The 24019-nt window shown below is 33.6% G+C and overlaps 5 protein-coding genes and 1 long non-coding RNA gene across 17 annotated transcripts in view; 2 read left to right on the top strand and 4 right to left on the bottom strand.

Moving 5' to 3' along the window:
• Positions 1-41: 41 nt before the first annotated feature.
• LOC123015065 (histone-lysine N-methyltransferase E(z)) lies at positions 42-4615 on the bottom strand. 2 transcript variants are annotated; one of them, XM_044414507.1, is made up of 11 exons: positions 4218-4615; positions 3742-4168; positions 3527-3687; positions 3397-3405; positions 3026-3126; positions 2775-2973; positions 856-1299; positions 633-803; positions 397-579; positions 182-347; positions 42-131 (listed from the first exon to the last, which is right to left on the bottom strand). In XM_044414507.1, exons 1-11 carry the CDS (start codon positions 4468-4470, stop codon positions 71-73), a joined length of 2175 nt encoding a protein of 724 aa, XP_044270442.1. In that variant the 5' UTR covers positions 4471-4615; the 3' UTR covers positions 42-70. The 2 variants fall into 2 exon arrangements, with proteins under 2 accessions (XP_044270442.1, XP_044270443.1); XM_044414508.1 differs by lacking the exon at positions 3397-3405.
• LOC123015068 (UDP-N-acetylglucosamine transferase subunit ALG14 homolog) lies at positions 4310-5617 on the top strand. Of its 2 annotated transcripts, none has more exons than XM_044414517.1 (4): positions 4310-4512; positions 4584-4772; positions 4843-4876; positions 4930-5617. In XM_044414517.1, exons 3-4 carry the CDS (start codon positions 4870-4872, stop codon positions 5574-5576), a joined length of 654 nt encoding a protein of 217 aa, XP_044270452.1. In that variant the 5' UTR covers positions 4310-4512; positions 4584-4772; positions 4843-4869; the 3' UTR covers positions 5577-5617. The 2 variants fall into 2 exon arrangements, with proteins under 2 accessions (XP_044270452.1, XP_044270450.1); XM_044414515.1 differs by having other exon boundaries at positions 4584-4776.
• On the bottom strand, positions 5558-7087 carry LOC123015066. Of its 3 annotated transcripts, none has more exons than XM_044414509.1 (2): positions 6955-7087; positions 5558-6637 (listed from the first exon to the last, which is right to left on the bottom strand). In XM_044414509.1, the coding sequence occupies exon 2, from the start codon at positions 6629-6631 to the stop codon at positions 5606-5608; it is 1026 nt and encodes a 341-aa protein (XP_044270444.1). In that variant the 5' UTR covers positions 6632-6637; positions 6955-7087; the 3' UTR covers positions 5558-5605. The 3 variants fall into 3 exon arrangements, with proteins under 3 accessions (XP_044270444.1, XP_044270445.1, XP_044270446.1); XM_044414510.1 differs by having other exon boundaries at positions 5558-6647; positions 6955-7079; XM_044414511.1 differs by lacking the exon at positions 6955-7087 and adding an exon at positions 6777-6910.
• LOC123015067 (3-hydroxyacyl-CoA dehydrogenase type-2) lies at positions 6710-8457 on the top strand. Of its 3 annotated transcripts, none has more exons than XM_044414513.1 (5): positions 6710-6868; positions 7465-7632; positions 7693-7857; positions 7908-8145; positions 8195-8457. In XM_044414513.1, exons 1-5 carry the CDS (start codon positions 6860-6862, stop codon positions 8383-8385), a joined length of 771 nt encoding a protein of 256 aa, XP_044270448.1. In that variant the 5' UTR covers positions 6710-6859; the 3' UTR covers positions 8386-8457. The 3 variants fall into 3 exon arrangements, with proteins under 3 accessions (XP_044270448.1, XP_044270449.1, XP_044270447.1); XM_044414514.1 differs by lacking the exon at positions 6710-6868 and adding an exon at positions 7272-7293; XM_044414512.1 differs by lacking the exon at positions 6710-6868 and adding an exon at positions 7287-7413.
• The window catches only part of LOC123015063 (pleckstrin homology domain-containing family G member 1), a 38472-nt gene continuing 22891 nt past the window's right edge, over positions 8439-24019 (bottom strand). For all 6 annotated transcript variants that reach the window (XM_044414501.1, XM_044414505.1, XM_044414503.1 and 3 more), the window contains exons 2-9: positions 18527-19164; positions 14632-14815; positions 13527-13642; positions 11069-11434; positions 10703-11014; positions 10425-10653; positions 9721-10372; positions 8439-9656 (exon numbers count right to left, since the gene is read on the bottom strand). In XM_044414501.1, the coding sequence (XP_044270436.1) occupies positions 8750-9656; positions 9721-10372; positions 10425-10653; positions 10703-11014; positions 11069-11434; positions 13527-13642; positions 14632-14815; positions 18527-19164 (3404 nt within the window). In that variant the 3' untranslated portion in view covers positions 8439-8749. The remainder of the gene's footprint in view (positions 9657-9720; positions 10373-10424; positions 10654-10702; positions 11015-11068; positions 11435-13526; positions 13643-14631; positions 14816-18526; positions 19165-24019) is intronic.
• On the bottom strand, positions 19171-22047 carry LOC123015069. The gene is made up of 3 exons (XR_006413362.1): positions 21136-22047; positions 20668-21076; positions 19171-20610 (listed from the first exon to the last, which is right to left on the bottom strand). It is a non-coding gene; the product is annotated as an uncharacterized LOC123015069 (long non-coding RNA).

Here is a 24019-nt window from a genome sequence, read left to right as displayed (position 1 = left end):
GTGAGTAAATTTATTCTGTGGTTTGTAAAAAAAAGCAGATATAAATGAAAAAATTTATTAAAAAGAACAGTTACAAAAATTCCATTTCACGTTCTATCCCTACAAACTTCAGTTGTTCGGTTGGGCCATATCTGAAATAAATTTCATAATAGTAATCATTAAAGGAAAAATTTTGAGATACCTGTAATCAAAGAAAAGTTCTTCGCCTGGTTGAATAGCGCGTTTGGCAAAAATCCCAATCCTGTGATCCCCATTAACCATCATAACTTTAGCGTAACAATTTGGGTTAATTGAATGATTTGCGAAACGAATTTTATTTCCTTTTCGTGTAGCGTCAACGACGAAATCTAATCAAAAAACACATAAACAAGCACGATAAAAATAATAAAAAAGTACCATTATTTAAATTAAACAAGAAACTGCACATATATTTATCGTAGACCTTCCCTCTGCGATCAGCTTCATCCTGGGAAATAATCTCGCCGCAATATTCTGATATAAATTCATTTTTCTGTGCACTATCTTTGAGAAAAATTCCCCAACCAGCAACATCCGACGGCGCCATCAATAAATGTTTATCTATAAAAGACGCCATTGCTGTCACCCTATAATTCCATATTTGTGAAACTTACGCAATCCTCTCTGGACACTGACGTTTTTACAAGTAATTTTACTTATATCAAACTGATCTGCTCCGCACGTCTGACATAAATCAGGATCGCATTCCCTCACCGCCAAGTAACAAGGACACTGCTTAGTATTACACTGAGCCTTGCATCTGCATCCTGGAAACCTATTTTGGCCTATAAAAAACAAACCAATCCAAAATTCCTCCAACAACAGCATAATAATTACAGTCGGAACTACACTGACAAAACTTCTCGCAAAAATTCTGAGCCCCGATACAAGGGCACTGAGTGTCACAACTCTGACCCGGGTGGTCGCAAGGTGTGAAATTGTAGACGTGATTACTGTTCGATTCTTTCTTGAGTTGAATTTTTCGGCAATGGACTGACCAGAGTCTGTGCTTCTTTTTCTTTTTTCGAGGAGGAGTGTAGTCTCGCATTGCTTCTTCATCGGGAATGTCGGCATCTTCCTTTTGGGCGAATTCGTACACTTGTTGGCAGGTTTTGGTTAACATGATTTGAGCAATAGCGCAGTAATTGTTAAGGAAGATTTTGTGGAGGCCTCGGAAGAGGCTTTCGTCGGAGCCGGTCCACTCTTTGTGGTCGTTGGCACCCATCAAGCCGAGGAGACTGAATGAAGTCGTTGTCGACACTTGGTCTTGGTCGTTTGAATCTGTTTAAAGATTAAAAATAGACCAAAGCAAAAAAAAATGTAATTCCTATTTGAGACAGAGAAAGTTAATTTTAACTTCCGGCAATTTATTATATACCACTTAAAATTGAAGAATACGTAGGACTATACAAATTTGAGGTACTATATTTTTGAGACAAACGCCATTTATCATTTAAAAATTATTTATATGATTACCTAACTTAGCAATTTTGTCTATCCCTTAAAAAGTACCATTTTTAAATAAAGTACGAGTAATTTAAAAGGGTAAGTAAAGTAAGTAATTTCTGATTAAACTGTTCATAATTCTATAACCCAAAAACTTCTTAAGAATGTGACTGTGGAAACTGACCTTAAGACAGCCTTTTGTTCCAAAATAACAAGTCTAGTCTAGTTTTACAAGTTTTTGTAAAACAAACATTTTTTCGAAAATAACTTCCAAAGTTATAATCCAAACATAAAACGAAATCGATTAGAATTTATCCGACAATCTTGAAAAAGTTTGTTCTCTAATCAAAGCGTAACGAATTTTTCAAAACCAAAAAAGTGATAACTCTGAAACAAGAGAGTTCAAAGAAATCTAAACAAAGACCGTGACAAAAAGTTATAAAACACTGAACTCAAAAATAAAAATAAATTAATCAATAAAAGCTTGATTCACTCTGCATAAAGTATAAAAGTGTGTCCAAAAAAACTAATTCATTACGAGTATAAAAAATTAAACAATTAATAATCATTGTGAATTGTCTTCTATGTAAGAAAAGTTTTATGATGTATTTGCTTTTGAAGTTAAAAACTAATTAAAAAAATGCTTTCAAGAGAATGATTGATTTCCATAAAAACACAAATTTCAATTTTTACAGAATTTTTTAATTGTGAGACTCATAATCGCAGTTTTAATTGCTCATTATTTTTCTGTAAAACAAGCAAATTTCAACTAATTTCAAATGAAGTATGTAATTTGTTGTACCCGTAATAAATGTATTTATTAACAAAAAAAATCTTTGCAAATCTGTTTCACTATAAAAATATTTTTATATTTTTCAGAGATAATAAAAATGTTGCAATTTTATATTTGCATATTGCAAATAGTACATAGGTAAAAATCCAATGTTTCATAATATCGCTTCAATTACATTAGAACGTTAAAATAAAATGATAACAACGTAATGTAAACAGTAAAAAAATGTTATTGCACTCCCAGCAATTAATACACAAATATTATTATAATTATTATTATATAAATATTAGATCCAATTGAGTTTAAATTTAAAAAATTGAAAAACATAATTATGAGAAAAAAACATTAAATAATGACAACAGTATAAAAGTCGCCTTGACGATAGTTTAGAAATTTTATCATTACAACATTGTAATTCTTGCCACATTCTAGAACGATACCTGACATCATCAGTAGGATTCTAACATAAGCAAATAGAAAAACTTACAGATCACTGGGTTATAAAAATTCGTTTTACCTTTGTATTTGTTGCTATCATTGCTATCTTCAGAACTCGCTTCATTCCCAGAATCAACACTCTGTTGCTTGCAAACTTTTCGAGGATTCGAGTTCCCATTTGTTTTGGCTTCTGTGGAAGAACCAGCTTCTGTAACTGACTTACCTTTGGCTTCCTCTTCTTGTTTGGCTTTTGCAGCCATCCTTTCTTTAACAGATTCCTTCAAAATTATTAATTCAACAAAATATATCAAAGGAAAATAACAAAGTTACCAGCAGCATATAACAATCAGCGCTACAAGGCTCCGTAAAAGGTTTCAAATCTGGACCACGACGTTTCTGTAGGTTAGGTCCTGGATGACATGCTTGAAGACCTGGGAAGAGAATTTATTATGATCAGAATAAACTAGAACCTGTTATAGGGGTTTTACATGAACAATGATTATATTGCAAGCGATAAAATGTGCAACAGGTGCACTTGTAGAACGTTTAAAACATGTTCCACGAGTGCAACACCTGCGCTTGATCACAAGTGATCAAATTAATGTACATTAAAGCGATTTTTTGTAACAGTCATGTCGCCAATATTATTCAATGGTCCTACAATGATGAATACGAAATGCGAACAGGTCTAAGGACCTTACCTTGCTCTCCTAAAGTGCAGCAAAACAAAAATATCAACCTAAATCCCACACGTTCTGAGTTCTACGCTTAAACTATGTCCTAATAGACCCAAAACCCTTAAATTTATTGATTCAAAAACTAGAAACTTACGATGCAAAAAGCAGTCGTATTTGAAGCATCGCCTACAGAACAAAGTATGAAATGAGTGCATAGTTTGTTCCCTAGGTACGGAGGCGGCCTTTGGTCCGTCTATATTTGGGGTACATTCAGGGGGCGCGTTGGGGTCGGTGCGTTCAGTCAATTCAATGTACCTAAACGAGTTATGTTAGGAAAAATGTATTAAGTGAACATCAAAGAAAACAAACTTTTCCCTCAACTCTTCTGGATCCCCTTTATCAGGAAACTGTGATGAAATCGCTTGGAAAATAATAAACGCTGGAAAATCAAGACCCTTCTTCTTTTCCTCTTCTTTGGTCTTTTCCTTGTCCTTGTCTTTTTTCTCCCCCTTGTCGTTATCTTGGAATTGCATCAACGCGTGTACCAACTCCACGAAGAGCTCATCGTCGATAAATCCCGATTCGCGGTCTCCATGTACTTTCCCATCGTAATTTTTGATGAGTTCTTCGATGAAAGTTCCATCTTGGTCCAATAAATCATCGCCCATGTATGGAATGTTATGGAGAACAGTTTCGTCTTCTACCATGAAGTTCTGTTGGATGGGGGCCCACGTGTACATGGTCGGAATGGGTGTCACCGCGTTGATTATTCGAATAGGAGTGACCTGTATATCGCCTAAAATTAAAATAGTATCTTGAAGACACTCTCTTATCAGAACAACAACCTTCATTCCCGATAACTTCCGCCTTTTTCATACAAGTCACATGCGATGGGATCTCGGGCAAGGGCACCCAGAAGGCTTTAGTCTCAGTCCACCGCTTTTGTTCGGCGATCAGCCTTTCGGTCATTTTTATCCGGTTTTGGTTCCATGCTAATTTCACATCATCCGCTCTTTTGAACCTCTTTTGTTGTCTCAAACGGATGTATTCTTGCTTCACGTGACGCTTCCATTCGTTACTCACTTTCACTTTAGACATTTTCACGCCAATTAAGAAAGAAAATAATGAATGCAAAATGAGGTAAGGGTCAATTCATTTTTGAACGGAAGGAGTGCTATAAACACAGAAAAAACCAAAAATATAACCTCTAGAGCACCAACCAGTGGCGCGTGCGCCGAACGCCGATGTTTTGCTGATAATCTAACCCCCGAGTCCCAGGAAGAGTCATTCTGTGGTTCCTGTGCCCCAGTGGGCTCTGCTAACCCCCTCGCCCCATAGTAATGTGCTCTTCCCACAAAAAATTATTCTAAGCGCTGACAAAAACAATCAAATGGTTTAATGTAGGTAATAACTTTTCTTACAAAATGTATTTACATAATTATTAATCAAAATAACATTTCCACTTTGCAGAAGTCATCGAAAACAAGACAAGAAAACATGGAAGGTAAGCTAAAATCAAATGTCGCTTTCAATTATAATTTAGTTTTTTATTTTCAGATCAATTAAAAATTGAATTGGCAATTTTAAGTGCTGTTTTAATTCTTGCTAGGATCTTTTATCTGGTTCATAAGATAACAACCGGCTTTAGTCGAGAGGCGTCAAATAAACGGGTTGCCCCCTGCAGAACAATAATTTGCATTGGTTCAGGAGGCCACACCACTGAAATGTTAACACTTATGACTAACTTAGATTTTACTAAATATTGCCCTCGATATTACATCATGGCAAAAACAGACAAAACTAGTTATATGAAAGTAAAAACATTTGAAGAGGCAAAAAATCAAAACAATTATAAAATTATTGAAATTCCCAGGAGTCGAGTTGTGGGCCAGTCTTATATCACATCTGTTTTTACAACTCTATATTCAATTTTTTATAGCATTCCTTTAGTTTTCAAATTGAAACCTGACTTAATTTTATGTAATGGCCCAGGCACTTGTATTCCAATTTGTCTACTAAGTTTCCTCCTAAAGGCTGCTTTTATTTTTAATGCTAGGATAGTGTTTATTGAGAGTTTTTGCAGGACTGAAACTTTTTCACTAACCGGGAAAATACTGATGTATTTTGCTGATAATTTCCTCGTTCAGTGGTCAAGTTTGAAACAAAAACTCAAAAGAGCGGAGTATATAGGACAATTAATGTAAAATCTTTATTAATACATAGGTATATAATATTAAAAACCGTATTTTGCCCGTGTTTGATTTCGAGCGTATTTACTTGAGGACCATTGACTTTGAAATTCTTGTTCGTTTAATTTCGCCTGTTCAGCCAAATATGTAATGTGGTGTTTCTTCTTCCTTGTGGGATCGACTGGTTCTTCTATGACTGGTTTAGGAGCACTGTCAGGGTCTGTTAATGATTTGGTCATCCAGATTTCTTTGTCAGGCAATATTTCTTCTTCATTTATGTCCACAAGTTTAATATTAACTGGTCGTTTGGCCTTTCCGACCAACTCTTTAAAAGCAGCATTATCTAAACCGTCGTAAGGTTTTTCTGGCTCTGGAGCTATGTTTATTACTGGAGTTACTGGAACTTCTTCAGCCTTTACGACTTGAGGCTTAGGTTTATTGTTTCTTCCACAAACTTTCTGCCACATTTCGTCATCAAACGTTTCAGGTACTTCAATATCGTCATCGCTTTCGATGTCACTGCTTGAACCCTTTGTAATCTTCTTAATTACGGCCTTTTTGGCCATTTCTGCGTTTTTCTTTACCGCTTGGGGAACCATGCTGTTTGCCTTAGATTTTTCAGTAACTGGAGGCTTATTTTTTAAGACGTTAGGTACAAAACTTTTGGTGGACAATGGTGAACCTCTCACAGGTGGCAGTATTGATAACAAACCGCTGTTTTTTGCAGCGGTTTTCTTTTTCTTCTTTTCTGGTTCCTCTTCATCTTCTTCGAAATCTGATAATTTTGGAATTGTTATTTTGACTTTTTGAGTTTTTTTCTCTTTGGGGGGAGGTTCATATTTAGGAATAAAGTCTTCTAATTTATCTTCTGTTACATTAACTGTCGATGGTGTCGATTTCGTCTGAGGAAGATGTGACAGTATTTCCGGTAGCTCATTGTTGTCAGTTGTTTCTTCATTGTTCTCTTCTTTATCTTTTGTTTTATTGATTATAACTTCTGAAGAACTGGAGGGTTCTTCCTGCTCTTCATTATCACTACCACTTTCATAATCATATGATACCAAAGCCATTGTTTCCTGTAAAAATCTTTCTCGAAATGAAATGATAACAAGAAATAATCACAAAACTGATAAGACAAGGCATAATTATTACAGCAATAACATGGCTGTTTTTTAGTTTGGTTAGTTTTATGACAACACTGAATAATAATCTGACCTTTGTTCTTCGTTTTTTCAACAATTACAAGGCAAAAGCATAAAAGATTTATTAAGTGAGTTGTTGTTTTGAAACTGAACAAAATGTTGAAGGTAAGTTTATCACAATAACTGCAATAAATATGATTGTTGTCTTTGATTTAAAAACGTGTTTACCTAGTGATTGATTTTTTGCTTACCTAAATTTTGGTTTAAATGTAGGAGTACAAATAGTGCAAAATGGATTGATATTTTTTGGAACTTGAGGCAAATTAATTAAACTGCTTTCAACTTCTCGACGTTTCTGACTTTTGAGGTTATGTAATTTGTCACCTCTCATTCTTTTTCTCTAATGAAAAAAATAAAATGAAAAAGTGTGTAATTAGAAAATAATTGTTATTCGTATAAATAGTAATTAATGTTCGAATGGAACAATAATTTTAAGATTAAGAATGTGTGGATTGGCAATTTGCATTACTCTGCTGTATTGTGTATTACAGCACTTAATGAAATAAATTCAAAAATAAAAATTGTCAATGGTAAAAAAGAACTTCTTCCACCTAAATTTCTATTCTCTCATTAAGGGTTATTTGTTTAACAAAGTGAAAAAGATATTTTTTTCTTCCGGGGAGTGCCGACGGCGAAGGAAATGTGTTTTTGTTGTTTTTATAAAAAATGATTTATTTTATTATAGCTCTTTTTATTTGTAGAACGCTGTGACTTTGGTGACTGGGGGTGCATCTGGGTTGGGAAAAGCAACTGTTGAAAGACTAGTGCAACAAGGAAGTCGTGTTGTTCTCTGCGATTTACAGTCGTCAAAGGGTCAAGAAGTTGCAAAAACCCTTGGAGAAGACAAAGTTTTGTTCGCTCCTGTTAATGTAAATATGATTCTTGTACGTTTAAAGTTCATTACTATTCATTCATTATTATTCATTCAGGTAACATCCGAAAGCGACGTTAAATCAGCTTTAGATTTAGCTAAACAAAAATTCGGAAAGCTCGACAATGTTGTTAACTGTGCCGGCATTGGAGTTGCTTTCAAAACGTATAATTTTAACAAGAAAATTGCACACGGTTTGGAGGATTTTACCAAAGTTATAAACGTATGTTGGACACTCTATATTTTACGTGAAGACATTAAAGTTTTTTTTAGATAAACACTATTGGCACTTTTAACGTAATTAGATTAGCCGTGGGACTTATTGGCGAAAACCAACCAAACGAAAGAGGTGAACGTGGGGTGGTCATTAACACGGCTAGTGTGGCTGCTTATGAAGGACAGATGGGGCAAGCGGCTTATTCTGCAAGTAAGGGGGCAATTGTAGGAATGACTTTACCAATAGCTAGGGATTTGGCAAGTCAGGCAATAAGAGTTGTGACCATAGCTCCTGGTAATTAGTTTTTGTGTTGCGTAATTTTTTTAACAAAATTCAAATTCAGGCCTGTTCAAAACACCCTTATTTTCGGCGTTACCAGATAAAGTTGTAAGGTTTCTGGAAAAATCTGTACCGTTTCCGTCAAGATTGGGAGACCCAGCAGAGTTTGCTCACTTGGTGCAGTGTATCATCGAAAATCCCATGTTGAATGGGGAGACTATTAGATTGGATGGTGCTTTACGCATGCAGCCGTAATTGTTTGCGGACTTGTAATGAGTATTTGTTTGGTTTTGGAACAAAACAAGAAATAAAGATTTAAAATATTTATTGATATTTTTACAAAATTAGTGCTACCTTTAACAAATAATAATTTAAAAGATCCTGAAAATAAGGACCCATTTGGCACATTTAATTTACTATGGTAAATTTAATATGCGTAACATTTTTAACCATAGAGAAAAATAGTTGAAACTTTACAATAATTTCCTTTGTTTTGTATTAAAAAATAAATATTTTATCAACTATCATATAAACAAACACACTCTTCAAACGAACAAGAATAAAACTAGAACAGCCACATATAGCACATGGGAAAGTTTGATTATGAATTTTTGAAATGTCATTCGAATCGTCCAACCATTGTCTTCACCCAACTCTTCTCACTGACATTAACATTTCTAGTTTCGTGATTTATATCAGCATTTGTTTTACTTTGATCTATGTAAATTTTTTGAATATTAGTTGTACCAGACTTTATTGTCTCTGTTGACATTATTACGTTTGAAATGTTCTTTGTACTGATAACCAATCTACTAGGTTTCACGGGAATGGGCGGAGGAGCTTTGGTGGGCCTTTTGTATGTAGTTTTCTTTTCAATGCTGTTGCCATTCACTTCCCTTAGTGTTTTCACTTGGGAATAACCTTCCTTTTCCGAAGCTCTGAATTTATGAATGTAGAAACAGTTTTCGTTACCTTTAAAGCTATCTTGTTTGGCAACTAATCTACCATTCTCGTCTTTCGTATACTCTTCAACTAAACTCTTGTCGAGTATACTCTCATAATAACTATCCGAATTTTGACTAGAATTGATATTTTCAGTAGACTCTTCTTGTTCTAGCAACTCGCTTTGACTAGAAACATTTAAAACATCTTGGCCCGTGTCTGGTACAAGTTTTGTACTATTATTAAGGCGCTTCTCGAATTCATTAAGTACTTCTTTTTCACTTATTGTCATATCCAACCGTTCCGGTTCCTTCATCATCTCACATTCCGACAGCTCCACGCTTAAATTCGTCCTGCTGGAACTACATGAGTTGAAAAGTTTCTGCGGGTCGGCGTAATCGGGATGTGCGATTTTCTCGCCCATGCTTTTTGAGCCTTGCTTATGTAAGGGGTACTTCGTAGTGCGCTTTTCTTCCTCCGACATGAGTGTCCGAATTCGTTGTAGTAAACTGAATCGAATGGCAGTCTTGCGGTATATTTTGTGTTCTGGATATTCGTTGTCATCGAGTTGAGACGCGAGATCACTGCAAACATTACAACATAAAAAAATCAATAAGTTTCGTAGTGGGAAATTACGATACAACTTACTTTTCGTGTTGCTCATCAGGGTCGGGATTCTCTTTCAATGACTCATCCAAAGCATGATATTGGTTTTTGTTTTTACCGTCGTCGATTTGATCATTGAGTTGGAAAGATCTGGGCAAAGAATCCGCTTTACTGGGTAACTTCGGTCTGGCTTCTTCCTCAAACCATGTCGGCGGTTCAGGTTCACTGGCCCGCGTTCTTCTTTGCCGATTAAGAGCTTTGTGGAATTCTTCATTTTGCATCAGCAAGTCTGTGACAATTTTTTCTAGATTGTTGCTCTTGGGAGGCTCTTCGTTGCTGTTTTCGCAATGGTCGGGAGTATCAACGTTCGCAGATATCGCCAAACTTTCATTCGATTCCCCAATCACGTCGTAATTCTCCGAATCAGACAAGTCCGTGTAGAATTTAGCACCACTTTCTTTGGCTTTTTTGAGTTTTGAAATCTTCTTGGGGATGGTTTTAGCGGTGTATTGCGGGATCAAACCCATACTGGGCTCAGATTTTCGTCTCCAACTTCCCAAAGACGGGAACGCTCGATCTTGCGAAGAAGCGCGACGGTTTGACAAATCCCGAGATTTTCTAACCCTTGACCTACGTTCGAGATAATGAGGAGTTGAATTTTTATTCAATGGTGACCATTTCTCCGTTGTATCTTCTGTAAAAATCAAACTTGAAATCAATTTTCTTTGACGTAATTGTAAACTGACCAGTTTCTTGAACATCTTGTCCGAGTTGCATGACCAGTTGGCGGGCATGATTTGGTATAACCGCACTGTAATTTTCTAAAATGACTCTTTTGATTTGTAGAGTCCACTCTCGTTTGTTTTGAGGTGACCTCGCTCGAAGAGTACATTGCAACCGAGGATTATCAAAAGGCAAAATTTGGAACGACAGCGGTTCTCCTCTTACTTGTTCCACAAGCATTAAATTCGAACACTAAGAAAGATTCAGCTTAGATTAATTTTTGGCAGCAAAAACAACTTACCTCAATGTGCGACTTGTAAGCTAAAGCACCATCTTGTTTATTCTTGGCCATGAGTAAAACCTTATCAAAAAGAAACACATGTCTTCTACCTCTAGCCCCATTAACTCTGAAAGTTCCTTCAGCGATCAGCTCGCCAAGAGTTGTGAGGTCTGGACCGGTCCATCCATAAAGCTGTGATTGTATTTCATGCACCCTAACTGCATGTTCGTGTTTTCTTTTCATCGAGTTAATACTTGACGCGACTGCAGTCATTGTGGCTAAAGCTAAATCTACTGCCGGCTTATGGTCCGGATCACATTGTTTTGAAAGCCTCTGCAAAAAATCTAATTAAAACAAACCCCTTCCAAGGGGAAATCGCATTCAAACCTGGAGCAAAAGGTGATATTTAAGAATTCTTTGGACTGGTTTGAGTAAATACGAGCCTAAAGGTAGAGCATGACTTAAAGCCATTTGTTTCTCTCGAAATAAAGAGGCCATCTTTTCATCACGAGTCAATTCGCTTAGTACTTCCATTGTGCGAGGATAGTTAGTACAATATTCGTTGTAGACGGCAAAACCTGAATCGTTTTGAATGAAGACGTTTGCGATTTTTGTTGGATTGAAATCAGCGCCACGAAGCTGATCGAGGAAGGACCTGTTAAATCTATAAATCTCTTCCAAGTTGCTGAATAGGTGAGGTAAATGTTCGGAGAGTAAGCAGTCGGGATCTTCTTTCCAAGGTACCAAATATCCCTAGAAACAAAACATGTTTTTTTACGACTAGAAAAACTTGATGAAGAGGCCATTGTGGCAAAAATGGAAACTCGTAAATGTCCACACAGGAAGTTTACTTATTAGGTAACACATGTGCGGCCTGCTGAATGTTCAAACGTTTTTTTCGACTTTGTTAATATCAAAAAGCCATAAAGCCACCGAGCCAAACAAAGCCTTAATGAAGACGCTAAGTGAAATACCGGTCGCTGGAGGAGAAATCGGATGAATAAGATGTGGTTACTTCAATGGACACTGATTGCGTAATAACTCTCTAATAAAGAAGAATGGCAGCAGGAGATCGAACTCTGAGGATTTGTGGTCAGAGTATGAGTCATTGGCATGTTTTGAATCTCCGGAAGACAGTCAAGGCCGGTTTCTAACAGTATAGTTCTATTTCTTGAACAGATACTTTTGTTTCTTACATCTGAGAATAGAATCTTGGAAATAATTTTGTTTATTTGTCTCTTAAAGTATGAAATACAGCGTGAAATAGCCGCACCTATTTTCGTCGATTTTATTGTTATCATTACTGTAAACACTGTTTATTTAAACTTGACCCTTCGATGAAAAGTTAAATGTTGAGCTTTCTTCGTTCATCTACTAAATAAACACTCAAATGAATCGATCAAATTTCAAATGCAAACATGAAAGTATGACAAGAAACCGCAAAGCCCATTTAACCCTTTAACAATAGTCTTGCTAACAAGATAGTAATGCTATTTGTCATCCCCGTCGGCTCCGACCATTATCCACAGCTAAAAAATCTGATTCATGTGTGACAACACTCTTATCGCTTACATGCACAGTAATTTATTTACTCTTATAATAAATTTAAAATACAAACATGGTCGCTTATTAGGAATTTTTCAGTTCCTATCTGTTGTATCACGACGGGTTTTAAGTCTTAATAAGTACACAGACAAAAAATCTGTAATTTTTAATTGTTAGAAGGTCGCGTCTCAAAAATTGTTTATTTGCAGTGGATAATTGGAATGATGGAGTAATGATTATGATGTAACTAATAATTGCTAGCAGTGAACGAAAACGAGATGTGGCAGGATAAATGATTGATGTTTACTTAGGATGACTTGTTATAGTGCATATTTTCATTTTTAATGGATAAATGGATGTGTTAGATAATGAGTTTTTAACGATCCGCTATAAAGTTTTAAGATTTTATAACCGGACTGACCTTACATAAGCTGATGAATGCTGGTAATGAAAAAATCATTTTTCTTTCAAATAAGGTTTGTCTAAAAAAATTGCCGGGCCAGCAGGTAATTTTCTATTTATTTACATTTACATTCATGTACATTTTTATAACAATAAACAAACAGATTTCGATAGAATCAAAAATAATAGCTAAACAAATAAGATACTAAAATAACAATAAAAACAATTAACCCCTTAAAAAAATATTATTGTAGACGTGTTTTGTCATCATCGCTGGATAATTATAAACCTAAAAACAATCTGAAAGATGACTAATAGACTGATAAAAATTTTGCAATAATCAACGAAATGAAAATTATCAATCTGCAACATCGTATAAAATTTTATCTGGCTGCCAGCAAGTAACTGAATTAAATAATACAAGTTTTTGAGCTAGTACTTTTGAAATTATTGAAATTACTCGAAACGAGTTTGTACCCTGAAGAAACACCTTCCGTAAATAACCGTTTTAAATGTTTAAGAGAAGACGATAATTTATCTAAAAATAAATCTAAACAAAACATAAAATTGCAATACAGTTATAAATGCGCTACGTTAGTTGTTTTCAGAGAATCAATTGGCAGGAATCATTTATTAACTTATTAAATTCGAGTTACTCATACGCCACTGATTACTCCTCAATATTAACAAAACGGAAACCAACCATTTGCGTAAATAAGCAACCAACTTCTTACAAATAATTAAAGGCTTCAATGTCATTCCTCACTTGTTACATTAAAGTCTCTTGTTTTAAACTTCTTATACAACAAGCGACATGAATGACGTCACTTCATGATTTATGATGTCATGCAAGAGTGTTCGCAATGGCGAAAACATTATTAATATGTGATAGACCTACCTGGATGACCTCGTTGAGGTCGGCGACGTATACGGTTTCTGTATCTAACACTTCCTGCAGAACTCGAGCTTCAGGACTCATTGTTGGCTGTTCTGCTATGCCACTGTCTGCCGAACCTGTAACAGGGTTGCACGGTAAGTGGTGCGTTTAGCCTTGTTTAAGGATTTGGAACAGTTTATCAATACTCCGACAAAGAACGAAAGACATACAATACATTTTTTTCCGCTGCTGAAATTAATCTCTTACCCTTTGTAAAATTGGGTATACATAAACATAACAGTGATCTTTTTATTCCTATTTAATTACTATTTAAAGCGCCATTAAAAAGAATTTCTTAAATTACTTCTACACAAGTTATTTTTATTAAAATTCTCTATAAACAAATAAAGTCTCAAAAACCGAAATTTTTATTTTTGACTTATGAACGAAAATCAAACAGGTAAGTTAATACAATAATTATGTGTTTTAAAAAAGCAACATCTTAATTCATGACTGAAAATTAATTACGAGTATCTTATGTAAAATACTTTGATCGATAAATTAATTAAGCAATTACCCTATAATTAATTTATTGTTTACTGCATAATGAATAAAAATTTTGCTTGATTTTAATCAGACTAGACAAGTTCTGCTCTGCACTTGCTTTGAAATTTTCTGTTGAAAGTGTAGTGTTAATAAATTGGTACCTTTCAACTGCTTCCTCCCAAGCAGATCTAAATATAGGCTAAATGTAAGAAAATTTCACCACTCAAATAAATGCACTAGGCCAAAGCACGAATACGTTTAACTGGCTCTACATTTATCCTGATAAAGTCTACTCCTTAGACAGCTCCAGGATACAATGTTTATGGCAAGTTTCTGCATTATCTTTTCCTTGCATGCTAATTTAATGGAACCTTTGGCGTCACACGCAAAGCTGTTGTACTAAGAATAATTTAATTACATTTGACGATGTTGCTCAAAGATACCCCATCCGGACTATAAAATGCAACTTCCCTTGTTTCGCGAAGAAGAGTATCTTTCAGAGAATCGCGGCGATTCTTAGAAATGCCCGGATGATTTCATTGCCATTCACCGCACACCAATCCGGATTTTTTCAACTAACCTTGGCTTCCGGTGGGTTCGGGGTCGCTGTCGAGACTTTCGGCCGAGGCGAGATATGCTGAATTGGGTTGATGGGGGCCACTGCTTCCACTAGAAGAACACGACCCTAGGCTTGTGAGTGAAACAGGGCGGGAAACTTCAGACGACGTCGTACTGCTTGTGCCCACACTTGTCTCACTCGGAACCTGCAAAAAGAGCAAAAACTTCATCACTATCTGTGGCTAATTTTACTCATCCTCTTGCAAACCTGCAAGAAGTTTGTTGGAAATAGCTTTGTCAATGAGAAAGAAACGTTCATTTCTTTCAGGTTTGAAAGTTTTTGAAACCAGGGTAATTACTTTTTAAAACACCTATTTTTGATGAAAAAGTATGACACTTTTTTCTACACTTAATAAAATCTTACTTTTATTTGAACCCTGTAATTGTACGTTCCAGTGATACGAATTCAATAAAATTACACTAGTTTGTAGTAATCATTTTTTTAAATTTTCTATTGAGGACAATTTTACATAACATTTAATTGAAAGCAAATTTTAATCCGGTATTAATTTGACGATTGGCAAATGTAAAATAAATGATAACTTAATCCAAAATTAAATTTTATTTTTTATTGAACAATAGATAAATTGCTGCAACAACTTGTGCTAAAAATCTGTTATTTGTTAACAAAAATGTTGCAATTCATGCTCATAAGGTTTTTCATTGTTTAACACTTTTAAACTGATAAAAGTTCATGAGGATTCTAGAAAAATTAATAGTTACAAATTAATAATAATAATTAATCATTGTGTGAATCTTCAAATTATAATTTTTGGGAGATTAGTTCAATAAATTAGGTTTAAATTAACAATAGCATTCCAAGCTTAAATAGATGTTTGAAATAACTACTAGTCCTTTTCATATAAGAATTCTTGATGGTTAGCAAAACAAAACAAGCTATTGGAGCTTTGTAGACAGTCCATTTAACAATATGTAATTATGTATGTACGAAAGAAATATTCTAAATAACAGTTACTTAACATGGCACGACCAACATAATAATACATCTATAAAAGTAAAGCTAAATATGTATGAAGAGACGTGAATATAATTAAAATTTAGTTTCATTATAAAATGTGCCAAAATAGCAACAAGTATATTTTAAATGAACAACAAAACGGAAGCCTTAATTCTGCCAGACTGTTTGAATTCTAATTTTGCTCATACCACTTCATAATGATGGTGAAAGAAATAAAATTCAGCATTGCTTGATTGCAATAAAAGAACGTTTATGAGCGAAGGGGCAAATTTTCACGGTGAATGTGAACGAAATCAAATTTATTCAAAAAATTTCCCTATCCAAAACGCGTGACTGTGTTAGATTAACAAAGGAATGCAAACAGCAAGCAAATATGTACAAGTTTATTATCTATCCTGTCTACATGTTACAATTACAGATTCTCTATGCTTTCCTTAGTTACAGCTGAACTAATAGTACCTTTACACAACAATTTATCTTGTGAATATTTAAAATAGTTCATTTAGTTACATAGCTTCACGATGGTAAACAAGAAGTGTGCCAATAAAGTCCTTTACAAAAACCCTTATCTCCTTTATCACAATCAGTACTAGGAAAAATATAAAGATAACAAAGGCACTGGTACAACTGATGTAAAAAAACAGGTTAAATCAATAAAATTTCATTATTTTATAAGTTTAAGTTAAAGTTTCACGACTACAGTGACTCACGTTGATTCATACAAGACAGGAAATTTGCCCCTAACCTCATCAAATTGCCATTAACTGCAACAATTAAGACTCTACTCTTCATTCATTGTTAGATGTGAAAATTAAAAAAATTCGTCTTTAGAACTTGAGAAAAGACAATTTGTTCTTTGATGGTTGTTTCTTCTAGACTGATAACATCAAGGGCCATTGTGTATAAATTTTTTCGGTTCTTAAGAATACCGCTAATGATGTTTGATGTTCGGTATAAAGTAATTTAAGTAACGGTGTGCTATAGGAGGAGCAGCCTTTCGCATTTCCTTAAATAGCCTGGTAATTTTTGCCGTGATTATATCCAAATTATTCCTTTTATGGGCCCAATCAGACACCGGGATTTATGTGATGAAACGTGAAATATTGGTTTTCGCAAGTACAGAACCCCATGAGAAAGGAAAATACAAGAGTTGAGGCTAATCCTGTTGCAACAATTTTTGTCAAAACTGTTACCCATAGTAAAAATTACTAACTTTTACTCTCCACGAAATAAATTTAAGTCAGTAAACCATTTCCGTTTCAACTATGAAGCGTAATAACGACCTTTTGTTCTTAATTTATTGACTACATATTTGTATTGTGTATTCACGCAAACGCACGCTTGATAAACTCTGAAATATTCACTTAACGTGGAAAATTAATTTATAGGTGTGTGCATGAAAGTTTTGCAATTTAAAAGCCTTTGAGGACTTTTATTGCTTCTTCCTATGACTCAAACTGATAATTATTTTCACATTAAGTTGAAACAAGTAAAGTGACGTTTTACAATTTTATTACTTTTTTTAAAATTGAATAAATAATAAAGTTTCGTGCTACATCATTCGGTGGAATTAGGCTGTTAAAACATTCACCTTTTTTATATGCAAAGGAGGAAAAATGATTCATCCACGAAGCCTTCGATAAGTCTCTCATTGGGAATAACTATTTTTCAAACGAATATTTCTCAATCGAAATAAAAATGATTATAATAGGTATACAGGTAATGAAATAAAAATTAGATAAATAAATAATTCTAGAAATTATTAACTTTATCATATATTTGCCAAATCACGCATTTCATTATAAAATTTGGAAAATTTATTTATCCAGCCTATTAAAATAAATTAATTCATAGAAAAATACAAAATAATTAAGCATAGTTATGCACAGCCCAATAAGATATTAATGGGCTAGAAGTCTTTTTCAAACACATACATATAGTAAAAAAATGCAATATTTATTTATTATGATATTCAACTATGTACTTACAAATCTACAACATTTAACCAATAGTTAAAAATTCACTTTTTTCTTATACAATTACGAAAAATTAATTTTATATGAAAAGTATTTCCAATTTTGCGAGAATATTTTGATTATATCGAGAGATCAAGATAATTTGTAATCGAATCATCTTTAGATCCGAAAACGTATGTCTGTGTTTGAACTAACTGCGGGTAAAATGTCAAATAAAATGACAAGTCAAAAGGTAAAACAGCAAAATGGGTTGGAATTAGTCGCCGACGTATAATAGGACAGTTCTTTTTTGAAGGTAAATCATAAATTTAGTAATTTAAATCATCATCTTTTATTATGCCGTTTTACCTTTCAACTTGTCATTTTATTTGACAGACATACGTTTTCGGAATGACTCGATTACAAATTATGTTGATCTCTCGATATAAACAAGTAAAAAATTAAAGGAAGTTGGTGTTTTCAATTAGATTCTAATTTCCGCCTATTTTATTTTCCCAACATACCTAGTTAAACAATGATACATAAAAAATTACCTTCAAAATGCGTTACACAACTAATGTAAGTACTGTTGACTTTAGTCGTCACTATGATTAGAAGAAAATTTGCAGCTAACAATACTAAAATATTTACATACACTCCTACACATTTGGTTCCTCTGAGATAATAAATGAAGAAAAATAAGTTGACAATCGCACACACATGTTATCTTTAGCCTCGTGAGGAAGTCTTTATCACAACGTCCTCTGCAATTTGTTGGTCTTTGTAGTAACAATGTATTTATAAACAAAAATGTAATTTTAATGACATAACCATGCGCGAAGTTTATTTTAATATCACCCAACAATAGAAGGCTAATAAGATTAAGTCAGAGCTAATTTTAGCTTAAGAGAATATTGCCATACCTGGAGGTACTTCCCCATGTTTTTCCTCCCGACAGGCGTCCTCGAAGCAATCCCGTGGGAAGTGTGCAAGTACGATCCGAGCGGCTTGGGACTATAACAGCCGTCACTGTTCTTGAAACTGTCACAAGTGTCTACTTCCCCAACACTCAAACTATCACATTCACTATTCACACCATTCGATTTACTGCCATCGCAAAAGTCTTCATCTTGGTAGGAAATTTTCGGCGTTCCGTCACTCTTGGAGTGCAAAAACGAGCCGTTTCGACTAGGCTTACTCCTATCACTGGTTGGCAAAACAAGTTCAGCATCCGGAAAATTCGAAATCATCTTTTGCACATTCGGGGAAATAATATCCAGCGACTCGTTGCTTCTGTTCAAGTGTTTTTCCGGCGACCGCAGTGATCTGTAAATCGACGTCCTATTGCCGCGTTTTGGTCCCAAAGTTTCTTCCGAGTTGAAACGTTTGTTGAGCTCTTGGTCGGGTACGTTGGCTAGAATCTTCTGAACGCAGGGCGAAAGATTGGCAAAATTTCCGACTTGCGGAGATTTTCTTGGTGCATTCACGTTTTGAGTTCTGTTACTTTCTATGATGGCGTCCAAAGCGCCCAGAATACTAGGCATCAGCTCGGTTGGCGCTCCTAAAACACATTTTAACGTTTAGATAGGGATTTCTTATCTTGGAAACGGGAATTAAATTAATTAATTGAGATAAGAGTTGGGAAATTTCTGATATTGTTACATATGGTTTAGAGCGCCGCCGTGGAAAAACTACAACGTGTAGGTAAACAAGGATTACGCAAACTGAGAGTTATGCTCACCTATAACCTACACAAAGTTAATTAACAGCAAATCAAAATATTTATTTAATTAAAATTGATGTAATTGGCGTGACTGCTCCACATGGCACGTTATTTGCAAACTAATTTTAAAAAATTGTAATTTATAGTACTTAGCAAGTAAATTATAAGTACCGGTGCGGTAACATAATTATACAGACATATAATTGACGCTAGATAACAGCTGGAAAAATAAATCACACTTAAAGATAAGAATGTTGAAAAATATCCCCTTCCACCTCAACACAACTGCGACAAAATGTTATAGATCATATTTGGAATTTTGAATGAATTCAAGACAATAGAACCAAAGTTTATCAGTACTTCTCGTATTTTTTTACTGGAGAAATAACCCAATGCTCTCACATACTTATGCTTAAGTGACTTTGAGGTTGCTTCCAAATTTCAGAAAGAAAATTTTAATTTTGCATGGAAACTTTTTATTACGTTTGGGTGAATTTTCCACAAGCTTGAATAACTGGAAAACAAATTAAGTCCCGAAACGGCGAAAGAATTTATCACTTCGTAAACCTATCAGACGAAATATTTAAAAGTTGATAGGAACGAAACATGTGGCGTTATAAAATTTAAATAAAAAATATTTATTTTCAAACAAAATTAACATAAACTGACAACCTTCATTAAAGACGATTTTATTTGATTTTACTTATAACACCGCTCTTCTAACAGACTACTAAGTGAGCCCTTATAGTACACAGCCACTTTTAAGGTAAAACACCCCGATTTTCCAGGTAGTTAAAAAAAGTAAAAAATATCAAGCAAAATAGCCCGGTTTTCAAGGTAATCTAAAAAAAGTAAAAATATTAAGCAAAATAGCCCGGTTTTCAAGGTAATCTAAAAAAAGCACAAAAACACCCCAATTTTCAAGGATAAATAGAAAACACCCCAGATTTTCAAGGGTTAACAGAAAAGCAAAAAAAATCGTGACAACACCCCCGTTTTAAAAGTATATTTTAAAATTAACATTTTTCAAAGATTTTACCCTGTTTTGAATTTGGTGTAATTAGTAAACCCCTCCAGAACACTTTTTAAAAATACAAATTTTTCAAGGATTTATTAAATTTAGTGCAAAAAAGTAGAAAGTACATTATTATTTCATTAATTTAAAGTATGTATTATAATAATTAAATTAAACGACAAATTCATCCATTCATTCCATTTTTGTTTAACGTAAGTATTCCATTTGCTGCATTCTGCTGGTCGTCGTCAGAGTCACATGAGCTTTCCCTAGAATTGCAAGAATAAAACAACATAAAATGAAAAGTACTGTTAAATCATTATTACAAAGGGTTCAAATCTCCCAAGGCTCTAATGAAATTTGTTCTTTCTTCTATGGTCGAAAATTTTATTGTAATGTTTAAATAGTCGGTCATACGCAGTTTTATTGCTGTCTCTTCTGTTAACACACACGGTGGTTGTCTGGGAAGCACAAAATTATCAATATCAAGTATTCGATCAGATGGTTTTATTGTTATTTTTCGTTGACTCGCTGTAACTGTTTTTTCAACGAACTCTTCACCAGCGAAAATTTTAGCAGTTGTACTGAACGACATTGTTGACCGTCTGTGTTTAATAGCCAACTGAAATAATCTTAGTTCTTCTATGCGTGAATTTTTTACCCCAAAACATTTTTGCTCCATTGTGCTATCGGAAATGATAAGCAAATACAGAAAAGAGTTGATTTAAAAGGAGGCTAATAAATAATAATTCCAATTAATTTGAGGTAATATTTGATCTAGTGGTATTACTTACCTCAAATTCATAAAAATAAAAAACACAAAAATGCAATTAATAGAATAATTTCAACTGTTATGGAATTGAGTCTTCGATAACTGATTTTTCGTTTGTTATTAATTTAAAATACAAACAGTACAAATACGAACAGCTCTCAGTATGTGGATGAACGCGTCTAAACACGGTTGTGAAACAAAGGAAAATGAATAACAAAATTCTAATAGTGTTTGTAATAGATAACAAGTGCTGACTTAAAGAAAATGAGATAATGAATTTCTTAATTAAATGTTAAATGCCTATACTTGTTTGAAAGGACAAAATAAAATGAAATTGAAAGAAATGTATGTAGTACTTATATTAATGTATTATTAATGTGATTGATGATGATAGCAAATGAGAATGATTAATAATGTATTTAACACCACTGACAACTGAAAGCACAACGGCTCAACACAAACCGATTTTTGGCTTAGATAGAGATAAGAACCAATTATTAACACACTAGAAACTAGATTTTGTCTTCTACATGCGAAGCATTTTAATAAAAGTACTAAAAGAGCAAAAATTACTTTAAAAATTTTAAGAATTTATGCACATGTTTTTCCACTTCTTCTGGAGATAACTTTGTGTTTAAAATAACAGCACTTTTTAAGGTAAAACACCCCGATTTTCAAGGGTAAACTGAAAAGCAGTGGGCTCCTTCAGCACACAGCACTTTTTAAGGTAAAACACCCTGGTTTTCCATGTAGTTAAAAAAGTTAAAATTCGCTACGCTCATGAGGACTTCGTCCGAATTTCAAGGAAAACACCCGCGATTTTCAAGATAGATAAAAGCAAAAGCCCGTTCAAGACACAGCACTTTTTAAGGTAAATCACCTCGATTTTCAAGGGTTAACAGAAAGGCAAAAAAAATCGTTAAAATATCCCGATTTTCAAGGGTAAGCAGAAAAGCAAAAAAAATCGTGAAAACATTTTTAAAGGTATATTTTAAAATTAACGACTTTAAGAGAAAAACGGTATTTATTACAAAATTAGGATTATAAAAAATTAATTATTTATGATCCCATCACAAGAGTAAAAACATCTCCATGTTTATAAATTCTTTCAATTGATAAGGATTCCCATCCATGCGCATAAACACCGTATGGATCATTAGTCTCAGGTCGAACTAGGGAGCAGTGAATCAAGATTTGATCAATATCTTTGGTGATATTACCAATTTTTGTTGCATAGTTTATTCCTTCCTTATATAACAAAATGATAGAAAAGGGTAGTAAAGAACACAAATGTGGACGGGAAAAATGTCGAAATTGTTATAAAGAAGTTGAAATATTAAAACATAGATGTTATATGCAATTGAAACGACAAAAAGGCGGAATATGTGAGACAATAATGAAAGACGGTGATAATAAATKTAAAGTAAAAGGTTGTAAAAATTGTGGTAGAAAAGGTTGCACAGTAACTTTTCCTGATAAAACAAACGAGAGGTTAATAAAACCTAGCCAACTTAAAACATTATCACTTAAAGAGATAGAAATAGGTCATCAGTATACCGTAACAAACTGGGAACAATTTACAAGTAAAGATAATAAAGAAAAAAATGTAATTACATTGATCGGCAAAGACGAATGTAAATTTAAGTTGTTTTTACCAGACAGATTTGCTAAAACAGCAGATAAAATAATAGAAGATATGGTAGAATATGATTTACTTATGACTTATAATGGTTTAAAAGAGATAAAAAATGAAAAAGGTTTTTTACAATACAAAATTCATGATATTAAATTTAAGCGAGTTGAAAGTTGCAAAAATTGTGATATTCCTGATAAAACAAACAAAAGAATAAAATATCACATTTATCAATGTAAAGATTGTAAAAATTGTGTTAAAATACCAAGAAAAAGCGAAGAGAGTTTTCAATGCCTTAAATGTGGATCTAAAAAGCATACAACTAAATGTTCTTATACGGAGAAATATTTATTCTTTGATTATGAAGCAATGCAAGAAACAGGCAAACACATCGCTAATTTAGTTATATCTCACGATTTTAGCGGAAATGATAATTCTTTCGAAACCAACGAAGATTTTTGCAAATGGTTAATTTCTGGAGATCATAAAGGATATACAGCTATCGCACATTATTCTAAAGGATATGATTCTTACTTTATTTTAAAATATTGCGTTGAAAATAGTATCAAACCTTTCTGTATATATAATGGATCTAAAATAATGCTAATSGAAATAAAAGCAATTAATTTAAGAATTATTGATAGTAGTAATTTTGTTCAAGGACCTTTAAAAAACTTCCCCAAAACATTCGGTCTAAAAGAACTTAAAAAAGGATATTTTCCACATTATTTTAATACAATAGAAAATCAGAACTATATTGGAAAAATACCTGATACAAAATACTATGGTGCTAATTCTATGAAACCAAAAGAAAGGGAAGAGTTTTTAGAATGGCATAAACAAAAGAGAAAYGAGAACTATGTGTTTSATTTTAAAAAAGAACTTTATGATTACTYTAATTCTGATGTTGATATATTAAGAAATGGATGTCTCGAGTTAAGGAAACAGTTTTTAGAAATCGCTAATATAGARCCATTTAGATATATTACAATTGCRGGTACCTGCATGGCTGTATACAGATCAAAATTTATTAAAACTAATACAATAGCTYTTGTTGACAAGCCAAACAWCGACAAATATTCTCAACAATCAATTTCATGGCTAAATAGTCTGAATAATCCTGATATCAAACACGCATTAAACAATGGTGAAGTGAAAATATGTGGATCAAAAGTTGATGGCTTTGATGAAAAGACCAATACAGTCTATCAATATCATGGTTGTTTTTGGCATGGGTGTATAAAATGTTATAGTTCAGATTTTATTAATAATA

The sequence above is a fragment of the Tribolium madens genome, unplaced genomic scaffold (assembly GCF_015345945.1).
Source record: "Tribolium madens isolate multiple individuals breed KSU strain unplaced genomic scaffold, Tmad_KSU_1.1 Scaffold_97;HRSCAF=244;Tcas5.2_LG3a, whole genome shotgun sequence".
NCBI lineage: Eukaryota > Metazoa > Arthropoda > Insecta > Coleoptera > Tenebrionidae > Tribolium > Tribolium madens.
The sequence above is the reverse complement of the archived record's forward strand: the minus strand, read 5'-3'. Positions and strand labels throughout refer to the sequence as shown.